At 41.0% G+C, this 14844-nt stretch overlaps 1 protein-coding gene across 1 annotated transcript; it reads left to right on the forward strand.

Annotated features, from left to right (window-relative positions):
• Positions 1-11073: 11073 nt before the first annotated feature.
• On the forward strand, positions 11074-14557 carry LOC110895915 (transcription factor MYB33). The gene is made up of 5 exons (XM_022143297.2): positions 11074-11504; positions 11850-12011; positions 12665-13006; positions 13233-14037; positions 14132-14557. The coding sequence occupies exons 3-5, from the start codon at positions 12671-12673 to the stop codon at positions 14383-14385; spliced, it is 1395 nt and encodes a 464-aa protein (XP_021998989.1). The 5' UTR covers positions 11074-11504; positions 11850-12011; positions 12665-12670; the 3' UTR covers positions 14386-14557.
• The last annotated feature ends 287 nt before the right edge of the window (positions 14558-14844 follow it).

Consider the following 14844-nt stretch of genomic DNA (forward strand, 5'->3'; position numbering starts at 1 on the left):
GCTACGATCCTGGCTCAGGATTTGGATACTATTGAGGAAATCAGGGATCTGGCTAGGATAAGGATGGCAAGCTACCAACAAAGAATGGCTGGTGCTTACAACAAAAATGTTAGGATAAGGAAGTTCCAAGTCGGAGATATGGTGTTGAGAAAAGCATTCCAAAACACTATCAATCCTGCTGATGGGAAATTAGCACCAAAATGGGAAGGCCCTTACTTGTTTGAAGCTGAAGCAGGAAAGGGGGCATACAGATTGCTAACCATGGAAGGAAACTTGTTACCAAGAGCCTGGAATGCTGTTCACTTAAAGAGATACTTTATGTGAACATGATCCTTCAAGCATGTGATCCTTACACTGAAGTATCCTCGAAGGATCCCGGTGACGTCAGTGATCCTTACTCTGGTAATATCCTTATCTTAAAACATTTACGTTTCCTTACTTTTTACCAAAGGATAAGGATCATGTATCCTTCATCCTCTTCTCACGAACCATTTGAGTTATGATAGTTCAGGTATCTACAGCATATCGTCAAAGATCTTCAAAAGCAACGCAGATCCTTGGGCTTGTCCCCAGTTATCCTTGGGATTATCCCCAGTTTCCGCCAGCAGCGCACGATGATCCTGATATAGTTCACGTCTTTGGGACCAGTACCCACTTCCGGGGCTGACAACCTCATCGTGCTGGCTATACCCAGGATCCTACGTATAATGGTAGACGTACCATACATCCGTTCATAAGGTTTCTAACGTTTTCACGTTAGCTAAGGTTTTGACATTTTCATGTCACTAAGTTTGGATAGTCGCCAGTAAGGGCCATACTCCAGTTTACATACGATCCTTTGGGCTTGTCCCCAGTTATCCTTTGGGCTTGTCCCCAGTGATCCTTTGGGATCATCCTCAGTGATCCTATGGGCTTGCCCCCAGTTACTAACTTATCTTTTATATTGGCTTAGTCCCAAGTTATATTCCATTTGTCAGGTTCTCGAAGTTAAACATTTAAGGATCCTTAATCCTTATTATCCATTAAAGTTTTACTTATGGTTATCCCGATTAAAGGTTAGGATCCTAACTTGGATCCTCAGGTATGATCCTTAACTATTTTTAATTTCATTATTCATTTGAATACCCTTTAGAACTTGACAACTGAACCTATGATCCTTAAAATAAACTACCTTGAAAATTTTCGATTATAGGATATTTGATCCAGGATCATATCCTAAATTTCTTAAACATAATTTGCTCAACTTTTCTTACTCAAACAAACATGTGCCCAAAACAATTGAAAATAAAAAGGATAATAACACAAGATAAGCGACAAAAGTTTAAGATTTTATTTATTAACGAAAGGATTAACCCTTCAAAAGTTGTCAAAATTGCCAACCCACATTTCTACCGGCAAAACGTGGCCCGTCCACATGGGTTGGCAAAGGGTGTCCATTGTCTTTGCGGTCTTAGCAGGTGCAGGAAAGTAAAAGCGGCAGGATCACAAAGGCTTCATCCCCCAAACAGAGGATCCCTCCACCTTTTGCAATCCTACCTATTGTCCAAAGGATCCAGGATCCTTAACCCTAAGAGCTATTGTTCAAATTACAGACCATAATTGTTCCAAATACCACTACCACAAACCACTACCATACTAAAAAAAATTGGGCTCCGGCCTAGTCACAAATATCCATCATCGCCCAATCATGCAGCTTACACCTTTGCTGCTCCATCACCACCAGCTTCTCCGCCCTGATCCTTATCAGCATCACCACCCTCCAGCATTGGGATATCCTCAGCTTCATCCTCGTCTTACAGTTCCGCCAGCCTTGCCTTCCAATCTTCAACACCCCATGTGCTCTTATCGAAGGAAGGATCCTGAGCCTCCGCAGCCATCTGAAGTTGTATCTTGTACATGGCAATTGCCGCAGAGACCTTGGCATCCTGGGTGATCTCCTGCTTCTCGCTATCCATATCAATCAATCTTTGAGCAGCCTCATCCTTCGTAGCCCGGAGTTCCTTCTCAAGATCTGCTATCTTGAGATCCTTCAATACGCCCATTTGTTGAAGATCGGCAATTTGGCTTTCTTGATCCTCGACATGGCCAAAATAGGTCTCGATCTCAGCAAGTTTCTGCAGAAGAGGTATAAGGAAGATTCAGGATCAGGCGATCCAAAAGGAAGCAGGATATTCAAGCAGGATACTTAAGAAGGATAACCAACAGGGGCAGTGATCCTTACCTCATTAACATAGTCGAGGAACTGTTGGCGAAGCAGAGGAAATCCCTGGAGATCTTCAGAAGTCTTTCTCTTTTTTCCCTTACCCCGAATGGGTGCTTTAAGGGCTGAAGTAGAGGGACTGGCAGCAGAAGTCTTCCTCCTCGAAGACTTGACGTTGGCAAGATCACTTATCCCAAACTTGGAAGCAGACTTGGCAGATTTGGCAGACTTTCCAGCGCCTACACAATCAGAAACAAGATAAGTTCCCTTATTAATCAAACAATCTCACATATAACTTACTTTTTACAAGGATACTTACTTGACATAGTGGCAGATGCGGAGGATACTTCCTGTGAATCTTGGACGGTGACTTGGAAACTTCTGACCTCAGGATTAAGCTTTTTAAAAGCTAAGACTCTTTCTCTTGCAGCAGGGGTTAACTTAAGATAAGCAATGGATATAGCTGCACAAAAAATAAAAAAGACGTTAGTGATCCTCATCGTATGAGACAAGTCTGATAGTGATCCTTCCAGGATCCTCTACCCTACCATGAGTGGCCCATTCCATGGGCAGATCCTTCCCATCTGGGATGGTATCCCTTCTAACAAAGAAAAAGCGACGCTTCCAGTTTGTGTCATTCTTAGTAACCTTGAAGACAGGGTGATCCTCCCCAGCTTTCCGTTTTAGCAAGATATCGGCAAGAACCGAACGTGGTAAGATCATAAAGTGCGGCCAACTCTGCCATCCCCAAATCAATTCCCTTCTGCTCGATGATCCTCTCGAAGGTATACAGGACCCTCCAGATCATCGGCATAGCTTGGATATAAGATATGCCGGTTAAAGAAAAGAAGGATTGGGTGAAGGCTGGAAAAGGATACGAATACCCTATGGTGAACAGAGTAGCAGGAAAGGCCACCCAGACGTCTGAAACAAAGTCGCTCAAAGCAGTAGGTGTGAAGGATTTGAAAACAGCATTCGCCGGAAAGCAATGACGAATCCTGTCTACATGAGCATCAGTAAAGCAACATCTCTCCGTAGGAGAGTCCTTGATGATTCCTTGGCTTTTTAGGGGACTGCTCTTCTTGGAATCCTTATGTGGAGGATTTCGAAGCAACATACTCGTGGTGGAACAGAAACAGAGTAAAAGCAGAAAAAACAGAGCAAGAGAAGGAAGAAAGGAAAGAGAGAAGAAGAGAATACCTGGTCAATCTTCGGTGGAGATTATAAAGGGAGTATATCCTGAATTTAAATGCAGAGTGATCCCAACCCTATCTCCTATTTATAATCATGATTTGCAGGGATTGTCACATCTATGACGTAATGATCACAACGGCTAGTTCGCTGATAACGGCTAGTTATCCGAGTAGTCCGTTGAAGATAAGATCAGAGCAAAATATAACTCATTAATTTACAATAAACTCCTTATATTTTGGGGGCAATTGTTAGGGCTGGATTTTTATTATACGTGATCCTTATACGTGATCCTAACCAGTGATCCTTGTTTCTTTGGCAGACAGTGATCCTCAGCAGGACTTCAGGATCAGGATCATGGACCATCAAAGGATCCTCATGCTAACAGTTACCTTCGTTTAAAACAATGTTATTTTGCAGGAACATCTAGCAGGATACGCTCTTAGCATCATAATCAAGGGACGCGTCTTCACAATTATAGCATGAGCTTAACCGAAGATAGACGTTGCAAAGGATATGGAAACTTAGCTTGATTTATGGGCGGCAATTTAGGCTAGATTGTCTTTTATTTCTAAAGGGGTAATGAGATGATTATTAGTCTTTTTACCTAAAATAGGTCACCTACACTTGTATAAATACCACTCTTCCTCATTTGGAAGAACACACGACGACACACAACACAATTCTCACACGCTTAGACACTCGAAACTATAGTGATCCTTGTACTCAGCTCATTATCATCCGAAGTTGTAACTATATTTTTCTTATATTGAAGTTGGTGATCGGTAGTTGCCATCACCCGAGGTTTTTTATGCCGGAGATCATACATTGATCAAGGGCTTTTTCCTCGTATAAATCATTGTGTCTTTGCATATTTCTCACAAAAGTGATCCTTTACTTTTATAATTAACCAAGCATCATACCCCGTTTACATAAAGTTTGGTTACATTATCCTTGTGTGATTTTTGACCAAAACAAGGTTTATACCCTATTTCTGGTATGATCTTTCCTTTGTAAACTTCGTCTAAGTTTTTAGTAACATTATGATAAGTATCCTGATATATTCTTAAAGTTCTTTTCAGAATATTTGATTAGGGTGTTTGGAACTAGTGTTAGTTTGGAACTTTGATCATTTAAATATTATCGAAAGCTGGTTTTGGAAAAACAGATTGTTTATCAAAAACTTTCTACAAAGTTGAAGGGATGTTTGGAAGTTCTATCTAATAAAAAGTTTTTACAGTATATCGCTGAGCATACTGATCAGGATATTTTATAAGATAACAGTATGAAATTTTTTGCAAAGCTAAGAGTTACACTAAGTAATGCAAGGTAACAGAAAATAAGTCAAAAGATAGTTATATTATTAACAAGTCAAAAGTTGTGCTTTTGGTTTCACCTCAAACCGAGGCCCATCCGCCAAAAGCACGATTAGTTTTTACCATACTTGTGTAACGGTTGCAGGGTATATCTCAAAACAGGACTTGTCCACCTACAACCGTTATCACATTCAAAACAAGTTATACTAATTGAAGACCAAGGGCTTCGTCCTAAAACCTAGGACCCATCCACCTTTGGTCATCACATTGTTCTAGTGCAGGAAATGTAAATTGTTCGAAGACAGGAAAAGTAAATTGTTTATGCAACCACAACCATGAAATTAAAAAAGTGGGCTCCGGCCTCGGCACATACATCCATCATCGCCCACATTGCTGCTCTTAGGGGGCAGCTCCCTCTTCCATCGTGTCCTCTCCAGCATTCATCCCAGCCTTATCAGCAGCATCTTCACCAGCATCCTTTATAGCACCAGCATCATCTACCTTCTCGGTCACCTTAGCGGGTTCCTCTGCAGCAGGTTTTGAGGGGGGCTCCACAGGATTGCCACCAAGATCCTTCAGTTTCATCTCCCAGGCTTTGATATTCCATGAAGGGCATTCAAAGCCCAAAGCCCTGGCCTCATATGCCATTTTTAGCCTGGCCTGGAGGAGGGAGATGACAACTGAATTCTTAAGGCTCTCCCGGTACGAAGCCATATCTTGCTCATGTTGAACCTGGGCCGCGTCGGACTTAGCTTGAGCCTCTTGGGTGATCTTCTGGATGGTAGACTGGTGGTCTTGAGTCATGGCCTTGTACTTGGCTTCATAATGTTCCGATTTGGCGGTGGCGATTGCTGCTTGATCAGCGATGGTAGCCTCAGCCTTCTTCAGTTTGCTCTCTAACATGACGTTCGAGCCACATGCGTCCTCGTAGAGGAAGACCAGGCGTTCAAGGCCCTGTAAGGTAGGTAAACAGGTATCAGCCTAAACTAACATTTGTAATTAGCATATGATGCAGGATATAGGCCGGAATACTAACCTGGTTAAGGAAACCTGTCATGAATTTGCTGGAATCCATGAACCCGTGATTCTCAAATGGGAATACATGGGGAGTAGTAGGATGATCTGCTTCCTTCCTCTTTCGGGAGCTGGAGGCCCGGGTCCTGGATGCTGGAGGAGCTTTGGGAGCGGTGGTAGTCTTTGAGCTGCTGGGCTTTGGAGTGTCAGCTGGCTTTGGATTAATTTCTTGTTTGATGGGTGCAAGGCTGGAATAACTATCCAACTCATCAAGTTGGAAGCCTTCAAGGTTGATGACCGGCACTGTGTCAAGGGAGAAGTGTTTAATTTATGTCATTTATATCCTATAGTCAATTTGCTCACCTATACTTACCAGACATTTCTGAACTAGATTTCTGACTTGAGTTTGTGAGAGACAGGGAGAAAGTTCTTTCGGCGGCAGGAAGTCGGTAAATCTCTTTGATCCTGGGTTGTGATTCGGCACTTGGGGATGCTAGGTCTCTGAAATTCGCTGTGCAAATATTAGGATATCAGTCAGAATACAGTTAAGAATATATTTGGGAATGTTCCTAAAACCCTAAATCCTACCCTTGGTTAGCCATCTAACTGGCAGATCGAAACCCCCGTCAATGGAGTCTCTCTTTACGAAAAAGAACTTTCGTTGCCACTGATCTTCGTTCTTGGTGGCTTTAAGGATTAGGGGATTTTTTGAAGTGGAAAACTAGAGAAAACGGCTATTTCCATGAGATCTCAATCGATATGCTATGGGAAGGTCTTCAATACATAAGTCAGGGCAATGACGAGATTTGATTTGGTCAAGCACCATCAAAACTCGCCAGACCATTGGCATAGTTTGGGCATAACTAAGGTCGGTGAGCTCGAAGAAACGAGAAATGAAGGGTGGAAATGGGTACCAGAGTCCTAAAGAAAAGGGTAGGCAAAAAAGCAAACCCACTCGTCTGATGACGCATCTGATCGGACCTCCCGATCAAAAGGGCGAATGACTGTTCCGGTGGGAAAAGCGCCGGAGTCCTTCAGAGCAGCGATATCGGCATTGTTAAAGGAGCAGATCTCTTTTTCTGGTTCTCGTATGAGATTTGACTCACGAGGGTTGGGACCGGCTCGTTCGAGTGAGATCTTGTCCGTGATGCCATGAGAAGTATCAAGCAAATTACAAGAAATTCAAAGAAAGTAGAGGATGAGAGAGAGGACGAATACCTGAAAATTGCTTGGAGAGAAGTGATAATAATGTGAGATATCCCAGCTAATTATAGGCTGGATATAGGGGGTGAAGAGTAAAAGAAGCGTGGGAAGTTGCACAAAGTCATCTCAAACGTCGCTTCGTTTTAATTGCCTCGGTTTGCGAGATAAAGTTTTTGAAATATATCCGTTGGATTGGTATACCAACAGATATATTTGGGGACAATTGTTATGGCTCATTTTCTAAGCATACATATCCTGACCAATATCCTGCCTTTGTTTGTTTATTTGTGACCAGGATGCTGGAAGAGGATATTGCTAACATCTTGGGCGATATCCTGAGGTTTATTAATTAACCACGTGCAGGTTAAAGGCTGAGACTTGCTAACGGTCAAGAGGACTTCTTCTCCTCAGGACTCGGACAAGTTTGTTGAAGGAGAGACGTTGAGCCCGAAAGACCAGGTCTACAACGTTCGATGAGGGAATATTTGGTGGATCCCGGAAGTTTAGGATAGTTTGTTATTTTATCTTTACTATAAATAGATGGGGGCGGATCAGTTTAAGGCACACAATCTCCACTAACACTCTCGCATACTTTCACTTTCTAGCTCATTGCAAACAACACACTTGTATTCAAATTTCATTGTAACACTTAGTCGATCCGCACCACATCCTGCACTGTATCCTGATATCTGAAACAATAGAAGAACAAGGCAGCTGCGATTGTCAGCTCCCGAGGTTTTATGCCGGCGATCTAGATTGATCAAGGGCTTTCCTCGTACATCTCGTGTCATTTACTTTACTTTTTTGCTCATTGTTTGATCACAGATACGACTCTATATCCTGAGCCGTATCCTGAAACTGTTTTTGCAAATAACTCAATTGACATATTTTTGAACACATTCTCTTAGCACACTACCTCACTTAACTAATTTGATCACTCAATTGACATATTTTTGAACACATTCTCTTAGCTAACTCATCCGGTGAGTACAGACCCGAGGCAACAGCAAATTGGGGAGCATCATCCGGATGTCGTCAGCCCTGGGACAAGCCCCTCACCGCTCGGTCTAAAATTCAATGCAACACTATGTGTGATTACGTGCTTTTTAGAAATTATCTATACCATATTACAATAGATTTAAGGCTATGTGATGTGAGCCTGTGAAGCTTGGTCACCGGGCGGCCAAGCCGGGCCGTCACCCAAGACCTGAAAGTTTTTTATAGGTTTTTTTATTAAAGGTTTATATACTTGATAAAAATGTTTTTTTATGTTATATACTTCATAAAAATGTTTTTTTATATTATATACTTGATAAAACTGCTATTTTGGTACCTAGATTAGTTGGAGTTAGTGCTTGACTAGCCTTTTAAAAATGCCACGTTCCGTGTTCGAGGCTTGCTCTCCACCTTTTTTTTGACCTTTTAATTTAGCTTCATGACATTTACACAATTCCATTTTTTTTATTTTTAAACGTTTATTATTTAGAGTTAATTACTGTTTTCGTCCCTGTGGTTTGTCAAAAATCACTATTTAAGTCCATTAGTTTAAAAATTGCGATTTCAGTCCCTGTGGTTTCACTTTCGTAACCATTTCAGTGACTGAAATGGGTACGAAAGTGAAACCACAAGGACTGAAATCGCAATTTTTAAACTAATGGACTGAAATAGTGATTTTTGACAAACCACAGGGACGAAAACAGTAATTAACTCTATTATTTATTTACAGATTTCCACTTTTTTTTCTTTTTAAACGTTTATTATTTTAGTATTTTAGTATTAAAGTCTTTTTTATTTTAACTTTTATATGTATACGTTTAGTTAATCTACTTTTATTTCTTTTTAGTATTTTGCCTTTTAATGTTCTTCTCTCGTTAATATGACATATCAAACTGATTTCAACCGAATAATATCGTTAACATTATCGGTATTATAAGAACCGGTATTTTTTTTGCTTTTACTATTTAGTCTTTTAGTGTTTTCTTCGATACGTATGTTGACGTTTCACTGTTCTTTTCCTCGTGGTTTTATGTTGTTGCTTACCAAGTGTCGGTACTGTACTGATAATCAAACTTCCGCCGCAACGCACAGTGTAAAATTACTAGTTAAATATAAATGATAAAAGGGCAAAAAAATTGTTTACGCGCTTATGGCATAGAAAGGGGCCCAACTTTTTTTTTTCTCGTACGAGGCCCAAATTTTTTATTGATTCTCGGGGACGGCTCTGCTTGGTCACAACCATGCCAAACACTATGAGGGCTCCATGGGCACTAACACCATTACGGTGGGGCTAAAAGGGTCACAAGGTGTGAGACTGGGTTGAGTGCTTTGTTTTTAACTTTCAACCAATCATATTTAGTCATCTCAACTTCGATATAACATTTCTAAGAAAGCTTAACAAATACTATACCTTAGGGTCGCTTTTGAGCCCCACTAACACATAGTCTAAAGATGAAAAAAATTACAATTAGGGTCTGTTTGGTACAGGGTACTATAATGAGTGAGGTAAAGGAATGGACGAGATAATGAAATGTAAGAGGGAATGCAATTGATCATTACCATTACATGTCTTGTTTGATTATTATCGAGAATGGAATAAATTATTATCGTGTATTGTTTGGTAGATAAGAAAAGACAAAGAATAAAATCGGCGGTGAGTGGTGGTGGTTGGTGGCGGCAGTGGCGACGGTGATGTGTCGACGGCAGAGGTGGCGATGGCGGGTAGCGGCGGTGGCGGTGAGCGTCGATGGTGGGTGGTGGGTGGTGGGTGGTGGTGGCGTGTGGTGTCAACAGTGGTTAGTTGTGGTGCTGTACTGCTGTTAATGAAAGCTATAAGAAGGGATGGAATAAAAAAAATATGAGTGCAGATGAAATGATTTTGTGGAAATGAAAAATCTTACGTAATGGGTGATTTCATTACATTGACCAACCAAACATTTTTTTTTCATTACCTCGTAATGGTCCATTCCATTGCATCTCTTAGGGTCTGTTTGGTATGGGGTAATGGAATGGACGAAGGAATGGAATGGACGAGGTAATGGAATGGACGAGTGAATGCAATGAATCATTACCATTCCATGTCTTGTTTGGTTACCATGTGTGAATGGAATGAGTTATTATTGTGTATTGTTCGGTAGGCAAGAAAAACGGAGTAATAAAATCAGCGGTGAGTGGTGGTGGTGGTGGTGGTGTCGGTGGTCGGTGGTGGTGATTGTGGGTGGTTATAGGTGGCGGTGGTTGGTGTCGGCGGCGGCGAAGGGTGGTGGTGGTGGCGGCCAGTGGCGGTGTGGCAGCGACGACGAATGGTGATGGTGGTGGGTGGGAGCAGAGGTGGCGGTTGGTGGCGGTGGCGGCGGTTGGTGGTGGCGGTGGTGGTGGCATCGACGATGGTGGTGGGCGGCGGCGGCGAGTGTCGTTAGCGGTTGGTCGCATCTGTGGGTGATAACGGTGGCGAGTGGGTGGCGGCGGCAGCAGTGGCTGTCGGGGTCAGGTAGTGGCGGGTGGCGGCGATGGCGTCGGTGGTGGGTGGTGGGTTGTGGCGAAGGTGGTGGGTTGTGGCGAAGGTGGTGGGTTCTGGTGTTGTTGATGAATGGTGCAAGGGGGGATGGAATGGAAAAAAAACATGGGGGTGGAAGGAATGATTTTGAGGGAATGGAATGCATTTTGGAATGGGTGATTCCATTCCATTGACCAACCAAACACACTTTTCTTCATTCCCTTGTAATCATCCGTTCCATTCCACCGCTAATTCCCGCATACCAAACACTACCTTATTTCTGTATACCAAACATTAGCTTAGATTTTTTTTAAATGAAAAATGTTACATAATCCCTACTTCTAAATTACATCAAATTGACCTTATGTTAGAAATTGAACCCTGGTTACTAGATGCAAAGCCACTATCACCCACCAAAATGGTGATGGCAAACGCTACCTTACGCGTACTCATCTTCTTTTATCTCCTATTTTCCCTCTCTATTAATCTGTAATATCCATAAATTTTATATTATTATATTATAATAATAATAATATAGTTAATAAATAAAAAATTCTAATTAGACTTTGAAAACTAATTGTTTGAATTAACTGTATATTTTTTCTTTAGTTAAATATGGTTTGATTTTTTTTATAATAATATATACACAATTAAAAGAAGCATATCTTAAATGCAATTGGGCAGATCGTTCTTCATCTCCTCTCCTGGCGATGTACTTTTTCTTTTTTCTTTTTTCTTTTTTCTTTTTTTTTTATAATTTTCAACTTTATCACATTCAAACTAATCGACCGCAAGATATGGGGATGTGATACCTGTATCACCATTGTTTCTATCAAACCCCACCATCATTCGAAGATTGTTTCCTTTGTTCCGTCACACCGTCAATCGCTGCCACAAACATCCGCACTGCAACCGCCGCGACACCACCGTAATACTCCGCCGTGACCGTCTCGCCGCACAACCTTACCGCAAAGAGTCGTTCGCCACCGTAGCACTACCATCGGCCGCCGCGAATCAGTTGTGCCACCGAAATCATCTGCCATCATACCAGCTACCGTACTCCGTCGTCCTATTTGTGCATGTTCAGGTCAGTTCGATTCATATACCAAGTACCAGAATCAGTTGGCTTATGAATATCACTTCTTAAAACCCTTGTTTTTAAAAGTTGTTGATTCGTGTTCGTAATAATTTATTTAATTTACCCTTTTTTTTTAACAGGTATTACATGCCCCCACCCTTTTATATGCTTCTACCTTTGGAAAATAATTATGTGATATTTGATATTCTGACATTGATAATCAGTTGTATTGAACCGTGGTGCAGGAGATGATCATGTTGGAATAATAGATAATTTTATATGTATCTGTTTTTGCTGGTTATAATTGGAATAATCACATTTTCATTGTTATGATTTTAATGGTATATTGTGCAGTTATTTGCATATGATACTGTCAAGAAAAGTTTGACTCCTAAACTCGGAGAAAAGTCAAAGCCCAGTATACCCGAGTCACTAATCGCAGGTGCTGCTGCTGGAATTAGCTCCATCATATGCACCTACCCTCTTGAATTACTGAAAACCCGACTCACAGTCCAGGTAAAAAGTCAACCCTTTCTTGTTACAAATCAGTTAACTTGCATCTAGAGGTGACAATTTCGACCCGTTTGCTTGGTTTGAACCTGCTAAAAGTCGCCCAAAAGCCTACATATATAGCACATACAATCTCTTGATCATTTCATTTATATTATATTGTAATACTATTATTTTTGTAACATAGGCAACACGATAAATATTAGGGCTATTCTTAAGAATAAACCCTACGGATTTTGATGAATTTGCACACATGTCCCTTCACATTTTTCCAAAGGTAGAAGCAACTTTTGATAATCTGACATGAATTTGCACACATGTCCCTTTACATTAAATAAATTACCCTCTATCAACTTATTATTTTCATGTTTAGTAAACTAGTTTGGAATGTATTTTATTCAATTATTTGATGCCATTCCCATCACTACGGGTGTCAAAATATGCAACTATGGGTTCTTGGTTTTAGTTTTAAAAGTTCTTTTAGATCTTATAAAATCAGATCGTTGAGTCATAAATAAATTTTATGAATGAGAACATAAGTATGAATGTAACCTAACCTAAGGCTTATATGAATGATCATGGCATGGCATGTTCTTCTGTTGATGGTGTCAAGAAATACATACAGTCAGTGAGTGATGATCTGAAATGATTGATGGCAGGTGAGGATGAGCAACATGACAAGTGAAAGCGAGGAGGACAGGACAACGTCCAACAAAGCTGATCCTGATGATGAAGTTAGCACTGGCACTCTGAAGAAAGGTCCATGGACATCTGCTGAAGATGCAATCTTGGTGGCTTATGTAACCAAAAATGGAGAAGGCAACTGGAATACTGTTCAGAAGCATTCTGGCCTTTCTCGTTGCGGTAAAAGCTGTCGATTAAGGTGGGCAAACCACTTAAGACCTGATCTTAAAAAAGGTACAATTACACCCGAGGAGGAGCGCCGTATCATTGAACTCCATGCTAAGATGGGTAACAAATGGGCCCGCATGGCTGCTGAGGTGCTACACTCCTTCCATTTTGCATTATGCTTCCTTGCTTGCTTGCTTTATATTACCACCAAGCACTTGTTAATAAACAAGATTCTTAGATAGCTTAAATGTTCAATATGTTTTCGCCTTTTCTTTTTGTTTGTACTTTGTTAGATTATAATATAAAAATGTGATCTGTTTCTCTTGGTTTATATTATTTTATTTACTGAAACTGCGATTACTTTATTCTTTTCAGTTACCTGGACGTACAGATAATGAAATCAAGAACTTTTGGAACACAAGAACGAAAAGAAGACAGCGTGCTGGATTACCGATTTACCCTCATGACATTTGTTTGCAAACGCTAACTGACAATGCACAAACCCAAAACACGGCCACTTTCAATACATCACATGCTGAAATCTCCCCAAATAATACCTTTGCATGTCCAGCTGTCGAGTTCAAGAGGTTGGAATTAAATAAGGAGTTATACATACCAAACATTCTTGATCTTCCTGGAGGCGCTCTGGGATCCAGTACGTGTAATAGCGATTTTCTTTTCCCGGTGCCAAAACGTGTCAGGAGAGCCGATACTTATCCGGTATTTGATGGTGACCCCGATGAATATTTCTCCATCACTTGTTCGTATGATCAAAACTTGAATGCCTATTTTAACGGCAACACTTCTTCTTCTTCTTCTGAGCCCATTTTGTGGGCCCAGAAGTCGGAGCTCCCTTCAATCCAGTATTCTACCCAAATGGGTAGTTGTTCTTCCCCACTGCCTTCACTTGAATCTGTTGATACGTTAATCCAACAGTCGGTTTTAATGGGTCAAACAAAGTCTGACAGGGACAGTGGGTTGATAGATGCAGTGCTGTTACAATCCCAAAATTTGAATACCACCGACAGTTCGTCTCAGCCGGATGACTGGGAAGCGTATGGCGGGGGGGATCCTTTGTCACCTTTGGGTCATTCTGCAGCTTCTGTTTTGAGTGAATATACTCCTCATTTAGGTGGAGGAAGCTCAACGGACGAACATCAATCGGTTGAGGCCATTTCAGGTCACAACTTCGTTTTATTTTCATCTCATTCATTTTGTGTATATCTCAATTAGAACATCAATCTGATTGGTTGTTTTGTTTGGATGATGATTAGTTAAGCATGAAGCAGAGGAATTTGGTGCTAAGCAAGAGGACGAGAAACCCAACCATTCAAGACCAGATTTTGTTATGGACAACTGGTTTGGTTCCAGTTCAAATGCTGCAGAAGAAGACTATAGTAACAGCGACCCGATTCGTGCACTTCTTGGTGATGATGATTTTGGCTGTGACATTTCACCGTTTCACTACCAGTCTACTGGAAAATTGGATGACATCTCTGAAATTTGCATAGGCTCGGGAAACCGTTAAAATGTCGTAAGTCATGTTTCAGTTTTAAAAGGACTATTTGGTCATGGTTTAAAAGGAGATGTGGCCCATTTTCAGACCATCTTTTTCAAATTCAACTGGACCTTTGTGATGTGGATGTTAAAGACTGTTTCAGCTATATTTCCACTAAATATTTGATGAATAATCTGAATGATGTACCCTTAGTATGTTTTGGATGAGGAGTTTTCTGAAGATGCTGAATTTAAGTCTGGTGGTAAGCTGGCGGTTCAGCGGGTTTGGGTCACAATGGGTAATGTTAGTATGGTTCGGGTCAAAACGCGGTCGGATCAAAATAGCCTTGGGTTAAACAAGTTGTTTGAAAAAAGTAGGAATATCAACTAAAAATAATAATGATTGCAAGCAGTGGACGGAACTTTTTTGGGCCGATTGACTATCGGTTTTTTGGGTTTTGTAAAGCGTTCAGTTTTGTTTTTCCGGTTT

This window comes from Helianthus annuus, chromosome 6, assembly GCF_002127325.2.
Source record: "Helianthus annuus cultivar XRQ/B chromosome 6, HanXRQr2.0-SUNRISE, whole genome shotgun sequence".
Lineage (NCBI taxonomy): Eukaryota > Viridiplantae > Streptophyta > Magnoliopsida > Asterales > Asteraceae > Helianthus > Helianthus annuus.